General features: G+C 38.4%; 1 protein-coding gene across 1 annotated transcript in view; it reads right to left on the bottom strand.

The window, feature by feature from the left end:
- Positions 1–22,040, bottom strand: part of LOC122808521 — a 547,157-nt gene that overhangs the window by 505,670 nt on the left and 19,447 nt on the right. The window contains 1 exon segment of the mRNA XM_044079475.1: positions 4,073–4,541. Within this exon segment, the coding sequence (XP_043935410.1) occupies positions 4,073–4,517 (445 nt within the window). The 5' untranslated portion in view covers positions 4,518–4,541.

Raw genomic sequence — 22,040 nt, 5'->3', positions numbered from 1 at the left:
CAAGCAAGTATATTTTTCTCAGATGTATAATCAATTGCTCACTGAGCTACACTATAATCAAAGTAATTGCCAAAATTGTGTAAAGACATTGGGCCAGTTTCATTAACACCTACACTAAGTGCACATGATATGCATTCAAGACCATCCCTACCACTTTGTTGGGCTTTCTAGTCTCTCAAAATGATTACACTAAGTGTACATCTAGTCTACACTTTGCGGTAACCTTTATGAATCCTCCTGGATATTTAAGGCTGCAAGAAAATCAGTAGGAAAACTAAAATTAGGAGGAAGAAGGTGTGAGTTATGCTTGTGTTGTCTGTTCACTCAGGACAGTGTACACTTAGTGTACACTTAGTACAGGCATTAATGAATCCCAAGTCTGAGTTTCCTCCTTTGAAAACAATCTGTAACATGCAACAACTAAGTAAGAACTACTGGAAAATGATAGAAATGATACATAGCAGATTTAAGACTGGTATTCCAATTTGTTTAATACTGAAAAGCTGCACAGGCAATGGACCAAAAGGTTTGTAACTTACGTGAATAAATGTGTAAAGGCTTTGGCCCTAAGGAAAAAAAAAAGTGATACATTGCCCATTTGATATTTCAGCCCTAAAACAATCTTCAACCAAACAGGCAGTCTGTTTTTGATGGCCCAAATAGGGTATGCATTAAAACTACAAATTAAAAGCCTGGAGAAATAGTAAGCATACAGAAACGTATAGCGAGCAAAGGCAGTGAAAAAAATCAGCGCTAGAAAAAGCATAATCATTCTGTAGTACAGATACAAAGCATCATACCTCTCAACTGTTCAGATTTTCACAGCATGCCCAAATTTTTGTCTCATATTTTTGGTCTGTTCCTCATACAATCTCTGGTTTTCTAGATTTTTGTAGTGAATCAGTGAGGATTAAATTCACTAAATAATCACAGGCATTTGAGTTTCTGACTTAATATCCTTCAGAAAATGCATGGTAACAAAAGACCTTTTATTTTACCAACTTTATAAGTTTATAAGAACAATATTTAAAATTTGTCTCTATTTTTGGGGCTTTGCCCCCATTATTTTTGGCTTTTTCTAGATTGTTTGCACTAAGAGGTTGAGAGCTATGTGAAGCATCTATCTGTATAATCAACAAACTAAGTTCAGGAATGAGTCAGAGTTGTTGCTCAGGGCTGGTTGAGATATGAAGAAGTGGCCTCATGTTTGCTCCCCTTGTTCCACAGAAAATGGGGTACACTACTGATAAAGGCCAGAGCATCAGCAGGGAGACCCTTAATAACAAATTAGCTGGAAGTGTGATAGGCCATCCTGTATGCTGGATCTAGGACTTTTGATTGAAAGATCAAAAGTCCAAATCCATTATCAGTGAATATACTTTACCAAAAGTGCTTTTCACCAAAAAAGTGCTTACAGTAAAGTATGTTTAAAAAAAAAATACAACATTAAACCTACTACTATGCAGGGGGGCAAGATCTCCTGCACCCCCCCATGTGGGGGGTTGTGCCCCCCACACACCTCTACTTTAATATTCTCATTCCGAGGTTGCACTACAGTGGGTAAAAGGGAATTTTCCCTTATCCACATGACCAGCACAACGAGCATACTTCTCCAAAAGTGCTGCTTCGGTGAACAGCACTTTCATTGAAGTATGCTCTGTGATTTCTGCTTCGGTGGAAAGTGCATTCGGGGATCTGTATGGATCCCTGTATGCCACAGGTGGAAAGACAGTGTGCAATAACAGCATTGCACATCTTATTGCTCAGGTTGGAAATGTAATGGGTTGCTGCTATGCAGGTGGTCTTGTTTCACCCCCAGCCTTAATTCACAGAAATTTTACTCTTCTGTCCTTTTGACCACAAAGCAACTAAAAACTTTCATGTTTCTGAGGAATCATAAAGCCTACCTGTGAGATATTATATTTAAGACTATTAGAAAGAAGCAGTAGGTTTGCCAGCAATGTGGAAGGACAAAAGTCATATGAGGCATGCCATTTTTTAGAAAAAGGGTGGGAGAAAAAGAGATGCCACAAAAATGGCGACATTTTAGAGTTTGAAGAAAAATGCAGCTTCTTGGAACTTTTTCTTTTTTTTTATTTTTTGTGAATATTTGTACAACTATTTCAGTTGTAATAATGGTATACCTGAATTTGTGGTTCATTATAAAACAAGCAATCTTGTTTGTAACTTGTGCAAATGCGTGCTACATTTTGAAGAAACTAAAACTTGTCTAGATGTTGTGCTGTGACAGCTCTTCACTTTGCATCAGTAAATTGCACATTAAGAGGCAACTGTGTCCAGCATTCAGAAACCAAAGCATCTGTGATGCACATAGCTCTGTTTCCATTCTAATTACACTAATCTGAAAACAGGAAGCACACAGAAATATGTGACATTCACATAGCTCTTTATATGAAATCAGGAAATCATCCATCCATCCACAACCCCTGTTTCCTGTTTCTGTACATGGGGTTGGTGTGTCACTTCAACAGTGACATCATCTAGAGGCAAGGTTTACACTGCCAGGTGGCTAGCCCTGCCACAATAGTTCTTCAACACCACACATTCACACACAGACTCTCACCTTTGGCCAGTTAAGAGTGTCTAATCCACCTACTGCATCTCTTTGGAGAAAATCGGAGCACCAGGAGGAAAGCCACGTGAACTCAGGGAGGACATGCAGACTTCAAACTGAAGGCACCCCAGCCAAGAATCAAACCAGAGAACATCTTGCTGTGAGGCAGCAATACTATCCACTGCACCATTGTACCACCCTCTGTGTTGGAAATACATATATTAGAAAAAATGCTCTGATCACATTCCTGGCTTTTATGTATGCAAGCAATTTATTTTGTTAAGTTCAGAAAGCAGTTACTTATTTGTGTATGTCAAATTACTTTATACCTCAGTAGAATGTATTAGGGATAATCCTAGCAAAATCTACTTAAAACACAGTGTTAACGTAAATCACTAGGCAGTAGTCAAAACAAATACGACACTTTGAGATTGTCATTACAAAATCATTTATAAATCTTTAACAATCATTAATAATGAATACAGTCACCTTCTTTCTCACTTATTTATATTTAATGTAATATGGCAGTAAATGTGACCCTGGTGAAAAAGAAGTCATCAAAACTGATTTCAGCATATAGGCTTTACCAACGGAATTAAAATAAAATCTTTCTTCAGTTTTGCTAATAAGTTTTTCACATCTGCAAACTGAGAGTAACATACATTGTTACAAGAAAAAAACAAACAGAAATGAAGAAATAGTCTCAGTAGTTGTATTGTATTCCAAAGCAACAGAGCCTCCAGCATACAACTCAACTGTTCACATTTTTGCCTTGTAGTTTTGATCTGTTCCTCAAAAAATGTGAGGTTTCCTGGAAAACCATGGAGGACTGAAGTCAATGGCATGCATGAGTTTCAGGCTTCATATACATCTGAAAATGGATGTTAATGCAACATATGTTATTCTAGCAATGTTTTATGTTTATAAGAACAATATTTAAAAATCATCCCTAAGTTTGAGCATTATTTTTAGCTTTGCCAAGATTTCTTACACTAAATGATTCAGAGGTATAGCCCCTTAGGTAGATTTCAGCTGTTATACATATAAGGCTGTAAACTATCCATGACACAAAATTACACCATTATACATAAGGCAGCGATCTTTCAATGTACATAATATTTCAAATTTAGAGTTAAAAGGCCAAAGGAAGACTTTTTTTCAAGAACCTTTCATGTTTGCAAGATTACAAATAGATATTTTCTAGGCAGTGAAGTTCAGTCAGAAAGTAACCCCTCAACAAAAGAACTTTGAGCATTCCGTAGACAGACTAATCATTGCAATGCTTAGACAAGAATGACTAATAGCAGTAGTGCTTAGACATGAATGAACAAATTTGTTCACCACATCCCCAGCAACTTTCCAGCTGATGTGGACTCTCCATTTCTGTATTACAGACATTGCAGTTTGAACGGCCGAACCTCTGTCTGGAGCTGGCATTGCTTCTGGCTGTTTGTAACAGGCCTTTTAACTCTGTTAGAATGGTATTGTCTGGGGCATGCAGAATGTCTATTACTTCAATCCTGTTGGGATCCCAAACACAGTCCTCTTCCAAGCCACTAGGAACAGCCTGCATACCACAGTTTGGGGGAACCCAGGCTGTATCATAACCATTAGCGTGCCACGTTTTTTGCATTTCGTGGTTGTCTCTGTCAATCTTTTTCACCCGACCAACATCTACTCTCAGCTTTAGGACTAATTTGTCATTTCTTGGGACACTAATGGGGTATCTAGTAGCTTTCTTTTGATCTCTGCTGACATAGACACCTGGACCCAACATCCCATCTGTGGATTGTACAAATCCATTTTGAATTATCTGTCTGGCAGTTTGGATTTTGGTACCATGATACATTGTATAGACTGTTCCAGTCTTGGGCGTTTGATTAGCTTGCAGTTGGTGTGCATCATCGTACACAACCTCCCAACCATAAAAGTCAACAGACATGTTTGTTAACAACAGATGGTCAGTCTGCAGAAAAGAGAACACAAAGATTGTTATTAAATTTGCAGTAAAACTCCTAACGTTGGTTATACAGGAAGCTACTTAATTGGAAACAAGCATATGCAGATTTCAGGATTTGGCTCACTCCTTGCATGATACTGAAATTAATTCTGTACAGATGCATGTATATCAGTGCCTGTTAAAGTAATAAACCTTAGACAGGATTGTCAGGGTCTCCCTCAGTTACAGAGCTACTGTATTTCCAAATATATCATATAATAAGTGTATGCAAACTGATGGAAATCTAAGTCAATGTTTTCAGTACCAGATTATTAAAAGCATTTTTAACCAGTATAAGTCAACAGATAAAGATACATCAGTTTGAGGAGGTTGTACTGAAATATGGATTAATTTGTAAACAAATTGCAAAGTCTTACAGCTTGACACAGAATTCTTTGCATTCCCACTCACCACATTATTAAATCACAGCATAAGATCTATTCTCCCTTAATCCGGAAAAGGGAGGCTCTTCAGTTGCTATTAACAGGTACAGGCTAATAACCATATCTTCCCTTTGGTCTAGCTTCTAGGAAAAAGCAGTTAACAATTTAGGTCCTGCATGCTAGAATCCAAACTACATCCTCTCTGTCAATAATTCTACTGGTCCACACATGAAGTGGACAGTGTCAGTAACCACCATCAGCTCTACCCTGTCCAGCCTAAATAACAGCCTATTACCTGCTCTCTCTACCTTGATTCTTTTCTAAAGCCTTTGATAATATTAGCCCCTCCAAACTCCTTAGACATTTCGTTGGGGTCGACCTAAGAGGCTTTATTTTGACTGGAATGTAAAGAATCACTGAAACCTGTGGAATAATAAAATAAAAACGTGCCTTCTTTACCCATGCTGTCACCCATATTTGTTTCTTTTAAGCACTCTGTGAATAGTATCATATATTTCTGCCTAACACAACAGTCATGCCAGTATAGATACAGAAGAGCACTGCATACCTGTACTATCCACTGTCTGCCACAGTACTCTGAAGGGCCACTGTCTGCCAGAGTACTCTGAAGGGCCACTGTCTGCCACAGTACTCTGAAGGGCCACTGTCTGCCACAGTACTCTGAAGGGCCACTGTCTGCCATAGTACTCTGAAGGGCCACTGTCTACCACAGTACTCTGAAGGGCCACTGTCTGCCACAGTACTCTGAAGGGGAAACTTGCTTCTCTAGCAACTTTACTGTCTCAAGTCTTGACAGATATAGCAGCAGTTAAAATCAATGTCTACCAAGCAATCAGTGGACATTGAAGCCTTGACCATATAGATTTTTTGCAATCAATCAATTCTCTGTAAGCCACCTTTCTTCAATTACTGTGGGCCAAGGTCTCCCAGCAAGAACAAGATATTAAAAACTTAAAACTAAAGATAGACGACCTAGGAAACAGGAACTGCCAAAATAACTTACAATTGGTAGGGCTCCTTTAAGGCACCAAAGGAAAGAATTTCAAAGTGTTTTACAAAGACAACATTTTAATCTGCTACAGGTTCTGATAGGCTTTATATCAAGACATAAAGCCCTCCAAAATCCGGTGACTGATAAGCTACCCAGGCATGTTATTTTATTTTTGTTTTGGCTGTCTTTTGCTGAAAAGGACACCATCCAAAACCTGCTAGGGAAGGACAAATCTTAGATAATCACAAAGTTAAGATGCTGCACAGCTTTTATGAAGTGCTGATTTCCAACACATTGCTTTTTCTGCGATAGGTGTATCATGCTGTGAGAATACCATCCCTACTTATGTTAATTACCCAGCAATCTCAGTTCTGACATGGAAGGTCAAGAGGCATTCCTTTAGTGTGGCAAAGGGGCTTCTACCATTTCTCCAAGTCAATCTGCAGGCAAAAGACCTCCCTAATTTATTTTTGAGTGGGACAGTTGCAAGGCCTATGAACATCTCCTTACCTGAGTTTCAGGATAAGGCAACACACATCCACATTATGCCACAGGGAACTAAAGTGTTCACCCAGCCAGGCAAGTTTGCAGCTTTACACTCCAGGCAAATGCTCTGTATAGCCACAGATAAGACACATAGGAAATTAGTAATACAGCCCAGCGAGTCAGAAAGGATGCAGTTAGACAGCTCTTTTGTGCTGCTATGGACAATAAATGTGATTTGTTGGTCCCAGAAGAAGCACCCTTATGTGAAGGACCTTCTAAGGATGAGGTTCCACAGCTTCTGGAAGAGGCAGGGCTGAGAACTGGAATGGAAACAAGATGATCTTCCAATTTTTCCTCAGGGGCAGAAAAATCATGGTCTCCAGTTAAAAAAAGACACTTGGTATTGTGAGTGGGATTTTTGATTTTCAGCATTACCTTGATGTAATCAGCCCCTGTCAATAAGTGTGCTTATTGTGCCCTCTTCTTCCTGGGATGGTTCACTATTTGCAACTGAGTCACATTTAATGTTCTGGCGCATTAGGTTCTAAGTGTCCTATGGAGACATGATTGTTTATTTCCAGTGTGAGGATGAATAACACTCGCCACATTAGTGTTAAATTCTTTCCTCTAGTATTTTCTTTTTGTTTTGTTTTTTTTAATAAGGCTAAAACTGATATATGCCAGGTATAAAAATATAATGTGTGTAAGGTGATTAGCCTCTAAAAGAAAAAGGAATAGTATATAGAATTGGATTAAGCAGTTCTCTTGAGATGTTTTGCTATTGCAGGAGCTGAAGATTGTGAGATAGCACAGAAGACATCTGATATCCGTTATGGGGAGACCATCAGCATCTAGTCTCTCTAGATTATTGAAGAGAAGGTTAGCCATTGTTATTAACAAATGTCATCAATGGAAAATGACTATAAGGTATGTGATGCTGAAGGTCATTGGGCCTTAGTGAAAATGCAATCAAATTGGGGCTATCTATAGGTCATTATACTGTTCTTGGCATTTATCTCTTTGGCTCTAGGGGAGCCTAATGGGGATAATTGTTTGATGTTTGTGGGAGTGCATTAGTGTATTGATTGACTCTGTTATTGATCAATCACTGCCATGGTCTGAAAGGCACATTAGAGCACAGTTCTTTGAAAAGGATACGATAAAGGCCCTTTTAATAATGAATATTTGGCATGCTCTATAACTGCAGATCCAGGTTACACATATTTTACACCAGTTATAGGTGCATGCAGGGAGCATGTTAGACTATCTCCTGGTATTGAATATGACATCCAGACTAAGGAATTTCATTGCATTGGTCAAATGCCCTAAATCAGACCATGTAGTGGTCATGTTGAAAGTGGATTTATGGCAAGAAATTATCTCATTGTGTAAAAGGTGGAGATTGGACCCCTTGGTTCTTACTGATCCTCTTTTGAGGAAATATATCTCCCAGTAAGTGAGAGAATATATTTCACAAAATCTGACTGGGTCCATGCCTATAGAAACACGGGAGAAACCCTTAAATGGTCACTACAGGTGTCTGCACAGTAGTTAAAACAGATTTAATGAGGAAGATGGACAGGCACATTTTCTTACTCCAGCAACAGATGGACCTTTCATGCCAGAGGTGTAGAATAAGAAAGTTTAAGGATGCTAACCTAGTGGATAAGTAGAATTCTTTGAAGACTGAGTGTATTTGGAAGACATGTAGGTGATCTGAGCTTGAACAATCTGCTTTATTAGTGTATGTACAAGGCATAGTTATAGCAGATAAGGTAGGCTAGACAACAAGAATGGACTCAGGAACACTACCCTAGGAAGCGCTAGGCTTACGATTTAAGAGAAGGTCTGCAAAAATGAATATAGGTTGTATAAGAGAAGAAGGGAAACATACAGCTTAACCCACTGCAATTAATAAAATATTCTACACCTTACTAAATCTCTGTGTAGGGCTTGTCAACCTGATGCTTCCCCAGCAGAGTCACACTGAATCTCAACTTTTTTAAAGGATCTGCACCTCTCAGCAATGCCTCAGGTTAGTGCAATGACCTTAATGTCCCAGTTTACACCCTCTGACATTTGTGTTGCCATAGATGATATTGACAACAAGAAAGCCCCAGCATCATTGGTCTTAAGTACTTGGATTATATAAGCGCCAAATACAGCAGTTATTCCCACATCTATCTGCGTTATTTAACCAAGCTAAGTATATAGGATCCCTGCCTCTTTCATTGAGTCTGTTTTGAATAGTGGTGATTCCCAATTAGGGAAGGATCTCCTTACAGTGCGTTACTATTGGCCCATATTCCTAAATAACATTTAGGCAAAAGTGTATGCTGAGCTGTTAGCTCATAGGCTAGCTGGATAGCTCTCTGGCTTAAAACATCCCACTCATGCTGGTTTCATCAAGGGCCAGTCAAATATAATAGCTCCCCTCCTCACTTTATTAGTTTATGTACAAGGCATGCCAAAGTGCATGCCACCTTAGTCAGCAGTGTTCATAGACTATGAAAACAATTCTGATTCAATGAGATAGAACTATATATGGCTAGTTCTGGAGACATTTGAATTACCAAAGCCTTTCATAAAGGCTATCCAGGCCTTATACCAGTTCCCATTTGCTGAAGTTTTGACTGCTAACTACTTACCTGACCTATTTTACTTATAAAGATGCACAAAGCAAGGTTGCCTGCTGTGTCCTTCCTTGTTCATTCTCACTATAGTCTCCCTAGCTCAATTAATTTGCCAGTACAATTGTTATCTGGATGAAAACTAATGGGACGTGGAACCAGGATCTTGCTATTCACAGATGACTATCTTTTACTAACAAGAGAATCCATTGAGAGATGTTCTGGTTTTGGAGGGCATTTTAAACCAGTTTACAAATTACTATGCTCTCAATTTAAAAAAAAATCAAAAACTGACATCTTCCCAGATGAAACTGGCGTGAAGGCATACTGAGATACTTAGGCATATAAATCCATGCAGATCCTATAAAGATGCTGCAGTTAAAGTGCCTGTTGGAGAACCTGTAACATTGCTCTCAACTAGTATCCCAGTCCAGAAAATCTCAGCACCACCATAAAGACTACCAACTATATCAACCACCACTTGTACAACACTGCCACCTCTTACCCTTACCTCCTCACTACTGTCCCCCAGTATATGTTATGCACTTATGCTGTACATGCATATTCCTTTTAGATCTATATTGAATCAACTATTTCCACTTAATGTGTGATTTAGTACACAAAAGCTATTTAACCTTATTAACACACACCAATGCTGCACATCGAAAATTTTAAATAAAATCAATAATAGAAGTCTTTTTTTGCAGAAAAGGCAAGCCTTTCTGTGCCCCCACACCCCCTACTTTAAATATACTAACTCTGAGATAGCACAACAGTGGGAAAAAGTCAAATTCTTTAACCCAGTCTGTTTGATTCTGCCCAAAACACGCAAATACCCCACTGAAACACACAAATACACCACTGAACATTGATAGCAGTGTAAGTGAATCTAAAAGTAAGAATCACTTGCAATGTATTCTGATAAACTTGTACAGCATTTTATCCTACTATAAAATTATACTAATCAAAGCACACATTTTACCAGCAAAATCCATGTATTTCTAAAACTAAACAATATTCTCATATTCGATCTTCTGCATACATGATCCATAGCTCTCAACCTCTTAGCACAAGAAATCTGGACAAGGCCAACAATAATGTAGGGACAACGGCCCTAAAATAGGGAATACATGTTCGCTATTTCTCTTATAAACTTAGAAACTTGTTATTATAATAGGTTTTGTGTTTGCATGTATTTTCTGGAGGATATTTAGTGTAAAACTTAAATGTATGTCATAATTTAGTAAATTTAATCCTCAATGATTTGACAGAGGAGTAGACCAAAAATATAAGGCAAAAATCTGGACATTCTGTGAAAATCTGTACAGTTGAAAGGTATGCATACATCAATGTTAGAAGCAAGTAATAGCCTCTTCTGGCAAATAATGGCCTTAAAGTAGGAACTAATCTTGGTGGGGATGTGAGTTTGTTGAAGAATGTGAACAAGAAGCCTGCAAGCAATATGGAGCAATGCCAGCTCAACTGTAACATTAGCCTGTGAAATGTTAAAGGAAACTGAAGCCCACATAGAAAAAACTCTGGTTACAGGAAGAAGATGCAAAGTGTGTGTGACACCCATGCCCTGGCCCAGCAATTAAGGAGCCTCAATCCTCACCACTAACACCAGAGAGGGCATCTCATATATGAGGAAAGGATAACAAACACACACAGTAAAGTGCAATTTCCCTTAAGAGCACGCAGAGATCACAGTCAGCTGGTCGCTCCCTTGCTCTCCAGGTTCTCAGTAAGACTCCCCACTGGCACGGCTATAGGGTCCAGATCTCAGCCTAGTGAGCAAGCTAAAACCTCTAGCTCCCTCTCTGTCCAACCAGTGCTTCATGTCCCTGCCCAAGTAGCTGACACACACATACTTTGAGATAAGTTTATACAACCACACAGACACTTCTGGGGAAGGCTGGCACAGGTTCTCCAGCTGTGGCCCTTTTACCAAGACTGCACAGTAGAAATTATTTCCACCACCTAGCTAATAATTATCAGCTACTCAAAGGTTCTTAAAAGGGTGTCCAATTATTACTGTGCAATATCATTAGCCAATTGGTAGTATAACCCAGGGCTAAAGTTATTAGAGTGGCTTTTGTACAGTTTTACCAAAGGCATGCAAATACTCTTAAGAGCTTAAATTATCTCTACACAAACCAGCCACAGTTAAAAGGTTTTAAAATATTTAATAATAAATAATTAAAACCACAAGACAATACTTTTTACTACACAGTGCTAGTCAAGAGTTCAGAGATCATACAGAAATACTTAAAATAATTCAGTAGTACAGTTCTGACATCACAGAAAAACACTTAGTCTAATCTTTCTAGTTCCTAGCTATTTCTAAAAGAAAACATAAGTCTAAGATAACTTACATATAAGCAAGACAGTGCTATGAGTTGGATGATCAAGACAAAAATGCTTCATGCTTTCTGATTCTCTCTGTTTAAATTGCTATTGCAGTCCTGATTCCCATTACATCATTTTTATACTTTCCTGGTGTTCCCAGGCTGACAGAAACTGCATTTACATTATTTTACACCTAGACAGAAACCAGAGCAATAAAGGGCAATCCATATGTAAATTCTGGTCATTATTTATTTTATTTTATTTATTTTATTTTACATTTGTTGACCGAGCTAGTCCAGCTGGATATATCTCCATTTTCAGTGGAGGCCCAGGGAGAAAAGCTCCACAATACAATAACACTAGCAAAATTGGACAAGACATGTATTTCAAGTAGACATTGGTACATTACAAAACTTTTATGATATCTTATATGAGTAGGAATTTTATATTCTGTATCCAGTAGGAACAAAAGCTTGATGTTAAAAAAAGCTCGGTATCATAGTAGTTTGAAATAATAATGGAAATTATAACTAAGATGCTGTATATACTTTGGTCACACAAGAAGACAGAAGATAAACACTAGTTTGAATGAATAGAGTGTACAAAAGCAAATAGCAGGATGCAATAATCGTGTTTAGTCTCACAAGAGTTGAGGTGTGATAAACCTGCTAGGAAATACCATAGTATATACATATTTACATGAGGAAAGTATCCTCAGTAAGGTCAAGTGCACTGCTATTAGAGAGTTAACAGGTAATATTCAAAAGAGGCTGGGAATCATGGCAGTCTTGAAGGGGATATGGTGTTTAGTCTGGGTTATCACAGGGGCATAGCCAGTGTGATTTGAGGTAATGTTTGAGCTTGCTTTTAAATAAGTTAACAGAGGATAGTGAGGTTAGCTGATTTGGAAGGTTGTTCCAGGCCTTGCCTACTGTATTAGAGAACAGGGTGTCACCAGCTGAATTGTTGGATTTGGATATTTGTACAAGTAGTTTGTTAGATGAGTGCAAGGATTTGAGATTGTTATAGTGGATGACTAGGGATGTGAGTATGGGTGTATTCTGAGGTAGATACAGGATCTTATGGGCTACTGTTAGTTGATTGAAAAGTATTAGATTTGGCAGTTCTAGCCATCCGAGTTTATTCAAGTTGATACAATGATGAGTTCTATAGGAGGATCCTGCTGCAAATCTGGCTATTTTGTTGTAGGAGGATGACAGTTTATTCAGGCTACTCTTGCATATTTTGGTATAGATAGGGGAGGCATAGAGGAGGGTAGAGATAAGGTGTGTGCGAGCAATGGTGGCCCTGGCTAGAGGAGTTAGAAAGAGTTTGATTCTATAGAGGGAACCTAGTTTCTTATTAACTGTTTTTATGGTGTTATTAATGTGAGGTTCAAAAGACAAGTGATTATCTATTAGTACTCTGAGTAGTTTGGTGGTTGTTTCTGGGGATATTATAGTTCCCTTATTTGAGGTAATAGTAAAGTTAAGTGGGGAGGTTCTGCGAGTGGGGTTGAATGGTAGCATTTTTGTTTTGTTAGGGTTTAAAATAAGACATCTTTGTAGGAACCAGTTTTCCACTGTGCTAAAGGTCTTTTGGGTAAGTAACTGAAGTTCTGATTGGATAGTAGCAGAGCATATGAGTGTGGAGTCATCTGCGTATTGGATGCAGTCAGCTTGTGGAATTACAGAATGGAGGTCATTTGTAAAGATGGAGAAGAGTAAAGGACCCAGTATGGATCCTTGAGGGACCCCTAATGCTACTGGGAGGTGGGAAGATAACTTGTTTTCCCAAAGAACAGCCTGCTGTCTGTTATTTAGGTATGATTGGAACCACTGTATGGTAAGGGCATCCAATGATAAGTTTTTGAGTGTGTCTAGGAGAAGGTGGTGGTTAACCATGTCAAATGCTTTAGGCAGGTCGATAAAAAGGGCTGAGGATGGGGTATCATTATTACGATTACTATTAATTTGGTTAGTAAAGGATAGGAGAGCAGAGGTGGTGCTATGATGTGGTCTAAAGCCATGTTGACAAGGTGCTAATAGATTGTTTTCAAGTAGGTAGGGTAACAGTTGTAGATGAATACATTTCTCCATTATTTTAGCCAGAGGAGGTAGTATGGCTATGGGCCTGTAATTGGTGAATTCCTTGGAGTTACCTCCTTTGTGAAGGGGGATGATGTGAGAGACTTTCCAGATTAAGGGGATAGTTCCTTCAGAGATGGTTCTGTTAATGAGGATGGAAATGGGGTAGGCTATGACTTTAGCAGCTTTTTGGAGGTATTCTGCAGGTAGTAGATCTGCAGAGAGTGTGGTGGGTTTCAGTTTATGGATGAGGTTAAAGATGAGGGATGTGGGCACTGGCTGAAAGTGAAATAGAGTAGGATTGTTGGTAGAGGTTATGTTAGAGCGTGGGTTGCTAGTGGAGAGCTGTTTAGCTAGAGATTGTATTGTTTCAGTGAAAAATGTGTTAAAGGAGTCAGCTATTTGGATGGGATTGTTGTGGTCAGAGCCATTGGGAGTAAGAGTGCTTGAGCGTCCTGGGTATAGGAGGTTATTGATGCCTAACCAGAATTTTTGAGGATTGTTTTGGTGAGTTTGTTGAAGCTGATGGTAGTAGTTTCTTTTATCGGCTAATATGGCTTTTTTGTTTCGTTTCTTAGCTGTCTGAATTGTAAGTGATCTGAGGGGCTTTTTGTTGTGCGCCAATTGGCCCATAGTTTATTTCTTTGCAAGATTTTTTGTTTGGTAGTTTTAGTGAGCCATGGTGCAGGTTTAGTTCTGATCCTAACTTTGCGTAATGGGGCATGGCAATCTAAAATGGAAAGGAATTTTGAATTAAAGTATTCAACTGCATTATCTAATGGCAGGTGTTTAAGGGGTGTCCAGTTACAGGCTCTTAGTTCAATTTGAAACTGATCAGGGTTAAAATTTTTGTTAGTACGAATTGTCTTGCAGATGGAAGAGTTTGGGAGTTCTATTTTAGATCTGATGAGATAGGTAAGCAAATGGTCACTTATGTCCTCTGGGAGGGTGCCTGTTTTATAATTTTGTTGAGGAGTATTAGTAAGTATCCAGTTGAGGGTACTTTCTTTGTTGTTAAGTTTATTGGTTCGGGTAGGGGATGTTATAGTTTGAGTAAAGCCAAATAGGTTGATATGAGTAGTAGGTTGCTCAGATATGCAGGAATTCCAGTTTATGTTAAAATCTCCAAGTATAATGGTTTCTTGGGGGCAGTTGCTTGACAGCCAGCTAAGGATAGCCTCTAATGTGTTGATGTTATTGCCTGGTGGAAGATAGACACAGATAAGATATATGGCTTTACTTTTGTTCAGCTGTATCTTAGTTAGAAGAATTTCTGCATTGTTGGAAAGTGGAGGTTTGGAGTCTAGCAAGGTGACTTGTAGTCCATTCATATAAAGTATGGCTACACCTCCACCCTTCTTATTATTACAGTCACATCTCAGGATGTTATAGCCAGGAGGTAAAACTGTACTGTCTTGTACTGATGGATTAAGCCATATTTCAGACAGACACAATATGTCAAAAGAGTGTACATCTATAAGAGCATGCAGATGAGTGAGTTTATTATTGATGCTATGAATGCTAAGATGAGCTATCAGGAGAGAGTTGGCCTGCTTGGAAGGTTTGTTTGTAGTAGTATGAGTTGGTGTATTAGGCTGTGTAGCTGTGACTGTGGTTGGACCAGGGTTTGGGTGTATATCACCCTCTATAAGGGAGTGGGGCTGTACTTTTAGGATGAGTTGTAAGAGTTTAAATATTAGATTCTTGGTTTTTCTAGGTGTAGGGTTAGCTTGAGAGAAGTGACTGAGTCTATGAAACTTGGCTGCTGAGTACTTAGCTAGGTAGTAGTAGTTGCCAAGACTGTGCGGAGAGATAATAGTAGGGCTGGATGTTTGCCCTTTGTGGGTGTGGAGTCCTGGATATGTGTGGTATTCATAGAGAGTGAGTAGGAGTATTAATAAAGGTAAGGGTTTGTGGTATGCTTGTGCCATTATTGTAGGTATAGGAGGTGGATTATAGGGATGCTAGGAGATAGAGTGGTGAGGTAATAGATAATGTGAGATGAGTGATAGTGCTTTATTGGGGGAGGAGTTAGGGGTTAGTGTTAATGTGTAGGGGTGTGGCTATTTAGGTATAAATGTAGGCGCACTGGGGGCGGGTGGGAATTGGGGGCAGGGTAGGGGAGCAGAGTGAGCCCGGAGGGTGAACGGAGCAGGATGAGCCACTGAGGAGTTCACCCAAGGAAAACAATCAGTGAAGCAATGAGCTAAGGTAAGTAAGGGTGGGTAGGGTGAGTTGACACAGAGCCTGCTAGTAGATAAATATACAGATAGGATAGTCAGAGAGGAATTTGAGAAGAAGGGAGAAATACTGGGATTGCAAACTCAGGTCTAAAGGAAACTATTACTCTCTAGTGGACAAAAGGCTGTGTAGTAGTGGAGATGTCTATTAAAAGAGGGAATTGAGGGCAATAGGTATACTATCCAGGTTGGATAGAATAGGAGTCAATGACCTGTAGCCTAAGAAGGGAAGGGGAGACAATGTGTAGGAGCAGGTAGTAATGGTGGCTGACTGTCCTGGCTGGTGAGAGTGAATTTACAAGCTAGGATATAACACACTATATGTTTATAGACAGTGGTATATAGTACGTTTATAGACAGTGGTATATAGTACATACTTTCACTTGTAAATTTGTTCCATTAACTTTAGCCTTAAAACAATAGGCAGGAAGCCTTCATCTAGCCCGGCCAGAGCCGAACTGTAAACATCAAAGACAGTCATGAAATGCTTGACTTAGCTTTCTTTACAGCAGGGGGCAATGTTGCTACATTGTTTTAAGCTCAACATTTCACAGCATATTCTTTGATTAAAAAAAACAAGCTTGTAGTTCAACATTCATATTTACAAATGATAGAATTATCTGCACAATTCTATCTGGCTAGGGTGGCAGCCTTCACAGTGTGCACGGGGAGCAAAGGCAGGAGATGCAAACTCTACACAGGTGGCACTGAGCTGGAAACCAAACAAGAAAATCAAGTGCTGTGAGACAGCACCACCACCTGCTGCACCCCTGTGCCATCCTTTAAAATATTAGCATAGTGAGCTCTGAGTGTCTCTTAAGTCTCAGAAAGTTCATAAATATCAGTGAGCAAGTTAAATAAACAATGATAAATAGTTTGAATTCCTAACCCTTCTCTGTGGTATAGAAGAATAGTGCTCTGACTGAGCCTCTGAAAATTCAAGTTTGATTACCAGTTCAGGCACTGGAAGAGCTGGTGAGGGAGTGTGTGTGTAAGTCAACGATGCTGGGTCACCCAACCTGGGGGGGGTACAGGGGTATAGGGACAGGTGGTGATTGGTCATTCTGCTCTGTCAATTGCATGTGAACAAGCATAGACTTCTTTGTTGAACAACAGGGATGGACCATGGATGTGGGTCTTTGGTCCTACTAAGCCAGAGGTGGAAGTACACCAACATAGGGATAGGACTTTCTAAGCCCCTACCATGACTGGGATGTTCATGTCAGGAACCAGTGGTTGGATTAGAGACCACATATCAAAAAATGCCTGATGGATGACTAAATAATGGTGTCTGTGCTCAGCTCTTGCCCTGTTCCAGTCACTAAAGCCAGAAGTGGCATACACTTAGTAGAGAATGAAGGGAACAACAGAATGCCATGAGTACTGATGGTCAACAGGTATCAGGGTTAAAAGAAATAAAATAAGTAATTCATTTGCCTTCAAAAACACACTGCTGCAGCATTTTTGTACACTAGCCATTTGTGAATGCTGCAAATAATCATTGGTTTCTATACTTGCACTAGTATTCTCCCAACTTCTCTAATTTATTTAAGGTCATGCAGTAATAGCTGAACTCTGCCTTAATATGATTCCAATTCCTGCTGAAGAGGATATATTGAGTTGTGTTCTGCTTTTTGATTTTGACCTTATTAGATTTTGTGACAGATTTGTTATGACTCATCTTACTTTGTTCTATGACTCCGGTACTATCCTCTCTTGTTTTGCATCCACTGCTATGTTATTCTGTCAACGGTAAAGCTACCTCAAACTTCACTTAGTTTACTTTACTCATTCCAATTCTTTTCACCTTCTACTATGAACTTCATTATCTTTGTTCTGTATACTCATTTTTTTCTAATGTCTGCACAGTCCTACACTACTAACCAGCAGAATATCAAACATATTTTAAAATAAAATCATCTCTAAATCTACACTGTTTTAACTTGTATGCATAATGTCTGAGTAAATATTTACATGTCTGTCAGCTACTGCCTGATAGGAAGTGTATTTTTGTCTTTACTGACTACCCTGCTTAAGATGAGCAAATGTTAAATAGTACAAATAGAAGTGCATGTTTTTATGAAATTAATGTTTAGAATGATTAATAGTTCTTTCTGTTATTTGGAAAAATAATTTATTGTCAATTTGGATAATTTAGCCAGTGAGTATAAAGGGTATGGCAGTTCTTTCAACAACTCCACTAGGCCCTGACAGGGTGGTAAGATATGTCAGATATTTTGGTATATAGTGCTTTCAAAGTATATGTCAGTTGTGCTTATGGTACTTTATCGACTAGAAGATATATTCATGGTGGTATTGTGTTAAGAAGTTTCTAACGCATACTAACGCTGTTAACAGTGGTCACAAGAAATGCTGAATCTCCTTGACCCTTGTCCTGATATGTAGCAGAGGGGATTATATGGCTAAAACAGATGAATGATTAAGATTGGTCGAATATAAAAATTATAAGCTTGGACATCAGTAAAGATGCAGTGAATGGAGAGTATGTTGAGCTGTAACTGTAAGCTGATAGAAGGACAAAAAACTGAAAACTGGCAATGATAAATGAGTTTTTATGCATGAAAATAAAAGTAAACTGAATTGGATTGCAATATGAGTAATGGCAAAGAGAGAATTAAGGTAAGAATAGAGCACATAATGCCTTTAGCAATGTTACTGACATGACTGCTGAAAGGGAACTTTTGGTATTGCAGTGCAGATAGCACTGCAGGTACACGTGAAATATAACAGACAATACCGTTGGGATGATGGGAAAAGGAAAGAAGATGAGATGAGAGAGGGAAGTACATGCATGTACAGGAGGCATAGTACATACTGTGCAAGGTAAGTGGGTAAAACAAAATCAAGGGGAATAGAGAAATATGACATACATTGTTTAAATCCTGAAATAATGTCAGCACAAAGTGAATTATAAAACAGTAGACAAGCTAAAAGTTGAATCTTGTTTACAACTGAAATTAGGTTTGATGTGCTATGTAAATCTGCAGCTTGGTAAGTCTTGATAATGCTGTTTCTGAAATGCTAAATGGTGTTGAATATAAAAAACGTGTTTATGAGGGCAAAATTGTGGAACAGAAAGGAAGTGAGAAAAGATGAATGACCCGTTCGTAAGTACAAATAATTGTAAATAGGTTGTTGTGTGACGAATGACAAAAATAAAGACTGTTATTTATAAAACAATAATATTAAATTAAACCTGTTTGATAAAAAAAAACTTGTCAAATTGTGGCTGTCTATAAGGTGCCATAGTTAGAAGAACAACTTCACTTTTTTAATTCTTTGCTAGATTGTGGTGATTGTCTCACAGGGAAGGAAGCAGCACGCTGCCCCATTTACAATGAATGTGTTAAAATATTATAACAGGTCTTGAAGAATTACTAACCTGTTAGTTTAACCTCTACATTGATCAGTTTGTTTATGCTGCTTTTTAATGAAAGATAAAGAAAAGTACAGTTGATCATTCAGGACCTCCTAAGATACTACCAGCATGGCATTATGCATTGCTTTAGACATCTGATTAAACTTCAGTAACATTGTGGCATGATGTTCACCTCTCCTAATTAAAGAATGTCAACACTTGCAACACATCTCTTCAAGATAGCAAAATTAATTGTGGCCACTGGGTTCATGCTCCAGTGACTGGCTTGAGGTGATGTAGGGATTTTAACACCCATTCCACTGAATCTTTGTGGGTTGAAGTAGGGGATTTAAAGGCCTCTGGTGAAAAGTAGGTTGTGTTGAAGAATGGATTTTGTCACTTAAACAGAAAACAAACTGTGCTATCAGTGAACAGTACATTTCATGTGCTTGCTGACTTAATCATAGCTGTGTCCTCATGGAGTTAGTATGTATAAATAAAGGGGGGCCTCTGTACTGGGGATCTGCAAAAACACTGGACTGCTTTAGTACTGTTGTTGCACATTACCTGTATTTTACATTTTAGGTTTCACTTGAGTATGCTCATAATGACATTTTTTTGTTGGAGGTATATTTTGCTTTTAGATTTGTGTAGCAATAATATGAGTGATCATGGATGCAGATGGATTTTTTTTAGGTTTGTATATCAGGGACGTGATGGTTTGAACACAAATTGCACAACAAGAATAATTTAGTTAGAAACTGTTCCTCAGTCCACAAAATGACGAAAGAAATTAAGGGCATCTTCTCTGAGGAATTCACAGTCCCCAATGACATGTTCTAAGAAACAATTCTCAGTCAAATGTTTTATAATATTTTTATTGTAGACATCACTCAGAGGCTCTAAAGCCAATTTACCTTCAGTACAGATGATATAATACTGAGTAGAGTGACTGTCCTATGGATTACATATTAAACTAAAGCAATATCTGATAGAGTTGGTAGTAGCTGAGATGGATATCAATGATGTCATACTGCTGAAAAACAACATAAGTCATTATCAAAATCACAGACAACATTTACAACACTTCATTGTCCCCTCAAAAAAAAAAACACATCATATCACAAATGTACAACAGACTTAATCATAAAAATCCTGTCATTAAAAATCAGTGCATATTGTCTATTTCAATAAAAATAAAAAGAAGAGAGAAAATAAATAAAATGAAAGAACACACAGCAACAGGCATTTTTTTCTTCTTCTTCTTCTAAAATATGAAAATCCCACATAGGCCATGGTCTCGTCCTTTAATAAAAGCCAATATGCTTTTATGAATATCCTTATTTTCAACATCTTATTGACTGAGCTGCCATACAAGGACAAGTGCAAATCTTCTAATAAAGACTATGACCATAACTACCTCATTAAATATATCCTCCAGCACCTCTTCTCTTTCATCATAGTTCCCAGATTTCACCACATCCTTGTTAATGTTTTGTAACACTGCAATTGCAGTTTTCTTTTCAATGAGCCAATGAGTACCAAAATTACTCCATTCTTTTCCAGAATAAGAAAATGTGCTGTCATGCCCCCCCCCCCCCCCCCCGGATCCTTGGATCTTTCAATGGCTCCTGCATTTGCTTGTTAAGCCTTGTATCCTCTTTAACAAGTAATATTTATTTTTATGTGTTAGCTTTTACTTGAAATCCATTGACATGCTCTCCTTGTAAGCATCTTCTTTTTATAGTCATCTAGACACCTTCAGGCAACATTTTCCTTATTGTCTCAAAATAAACCCCGTGAATGATTTTTTTCATACTACACCCTTCTTTTTTGTTCTGTACCCCAATACGTCAGTTCTGTTTTTCTAGCCATCTTAAGGTCTTCTCCTGATTATGTATCCAAACCCTAACAACAGTGAAATGTGCACTCACACCGAACTTCAGTAAATGTTATACTGTAACCTTAACCAACACCTAAAACTACAACCTCAGCTCTCATTATATGCCACCTAAAACATAACAAAAGTGAAATAAAAATGCCACCAGCTGTATCATACATATCCTTTCACATTTCTTGCTGATAAAGATTTTCTGTTTTTCAAAAATCTAGCCTGGTCCTACAAATAGCATGTAAAATATCCACATGAATCCCTTTCCATAAAATTCTGCCAGTAAACTCCTCCCAGATAACTCCCTCACTCAATATGCAAGCATATCCTGGGAGGGTGGCTAGGGCTTCCTGCTTTGCAATATAAAGTTCCCAGAAAGTAGGGAACAGCCATCGTCACTCTATCAGTTGCTGTCAGTCATTAAAATGAAATGTCAAAAGTTGCTTTGTGGGGAGAATATGCAGATCGGTATATAGCTCCTTTCTTGTGTATGGTATACATGCCCAAGGCAAGCTTCACCTCTTACTTTTCAGTCAAATTCTTTCGTAGTCAGCTGTCATTAGTTTGTGAGTTTTCAGCATCAAGCTGTGGCCATTTCAGATTTCAAAGCTTTTCAAGGAAACCGGAAATTTATCCCTGGTCTGGCATTTGTTTCTCTGATGCAAACAGGTAACCTATAAATGGCTCATCTCCCAGGCCCATGCTTACACGTATCAAGGGTATCAAAACTTGTCAGAGATTTGGGATGCATGACTATGCTTAAAAAGGCCCTTGTGGTCGCTAGCCTAGTAAACTCCTATGAACCTATAATGAAAAACCATACTTCTTGGAAAAAAATTAAGGAGGCATTGTCATAAATGCACATACCTTATTTTAACTAATACCTCCTGCAGTATTCCAGAACTATTTATCATGTAGCAAATATCAAATCTAATTTTTAACTAGGAAATAACAAATTTTCTTGATGACCAGCCTTTACATAATCTCTACTTTTCACATTATCAGAGGG

The sequence above is a fragment of the Protopterus annectens genome, chromosome 8.part0, assembly GCF_019279795.1.
Source record: "Protopterus annectens isolate FY-2018-M chromosome 8.part0, PAN1.0, whole genome shotgun sequence".
In the NCBI taxonomy this organism is placed as follows: Eukaryota; Metazoa; Chordata; order Ceratodontiformes; family Protopteridae; genus Protopterus; species Protopterus annectens.
Note: the sequence above shows the minus strand (reverse complement) of the source record. Positions and strands in the feature narration are given on the sequence as shown.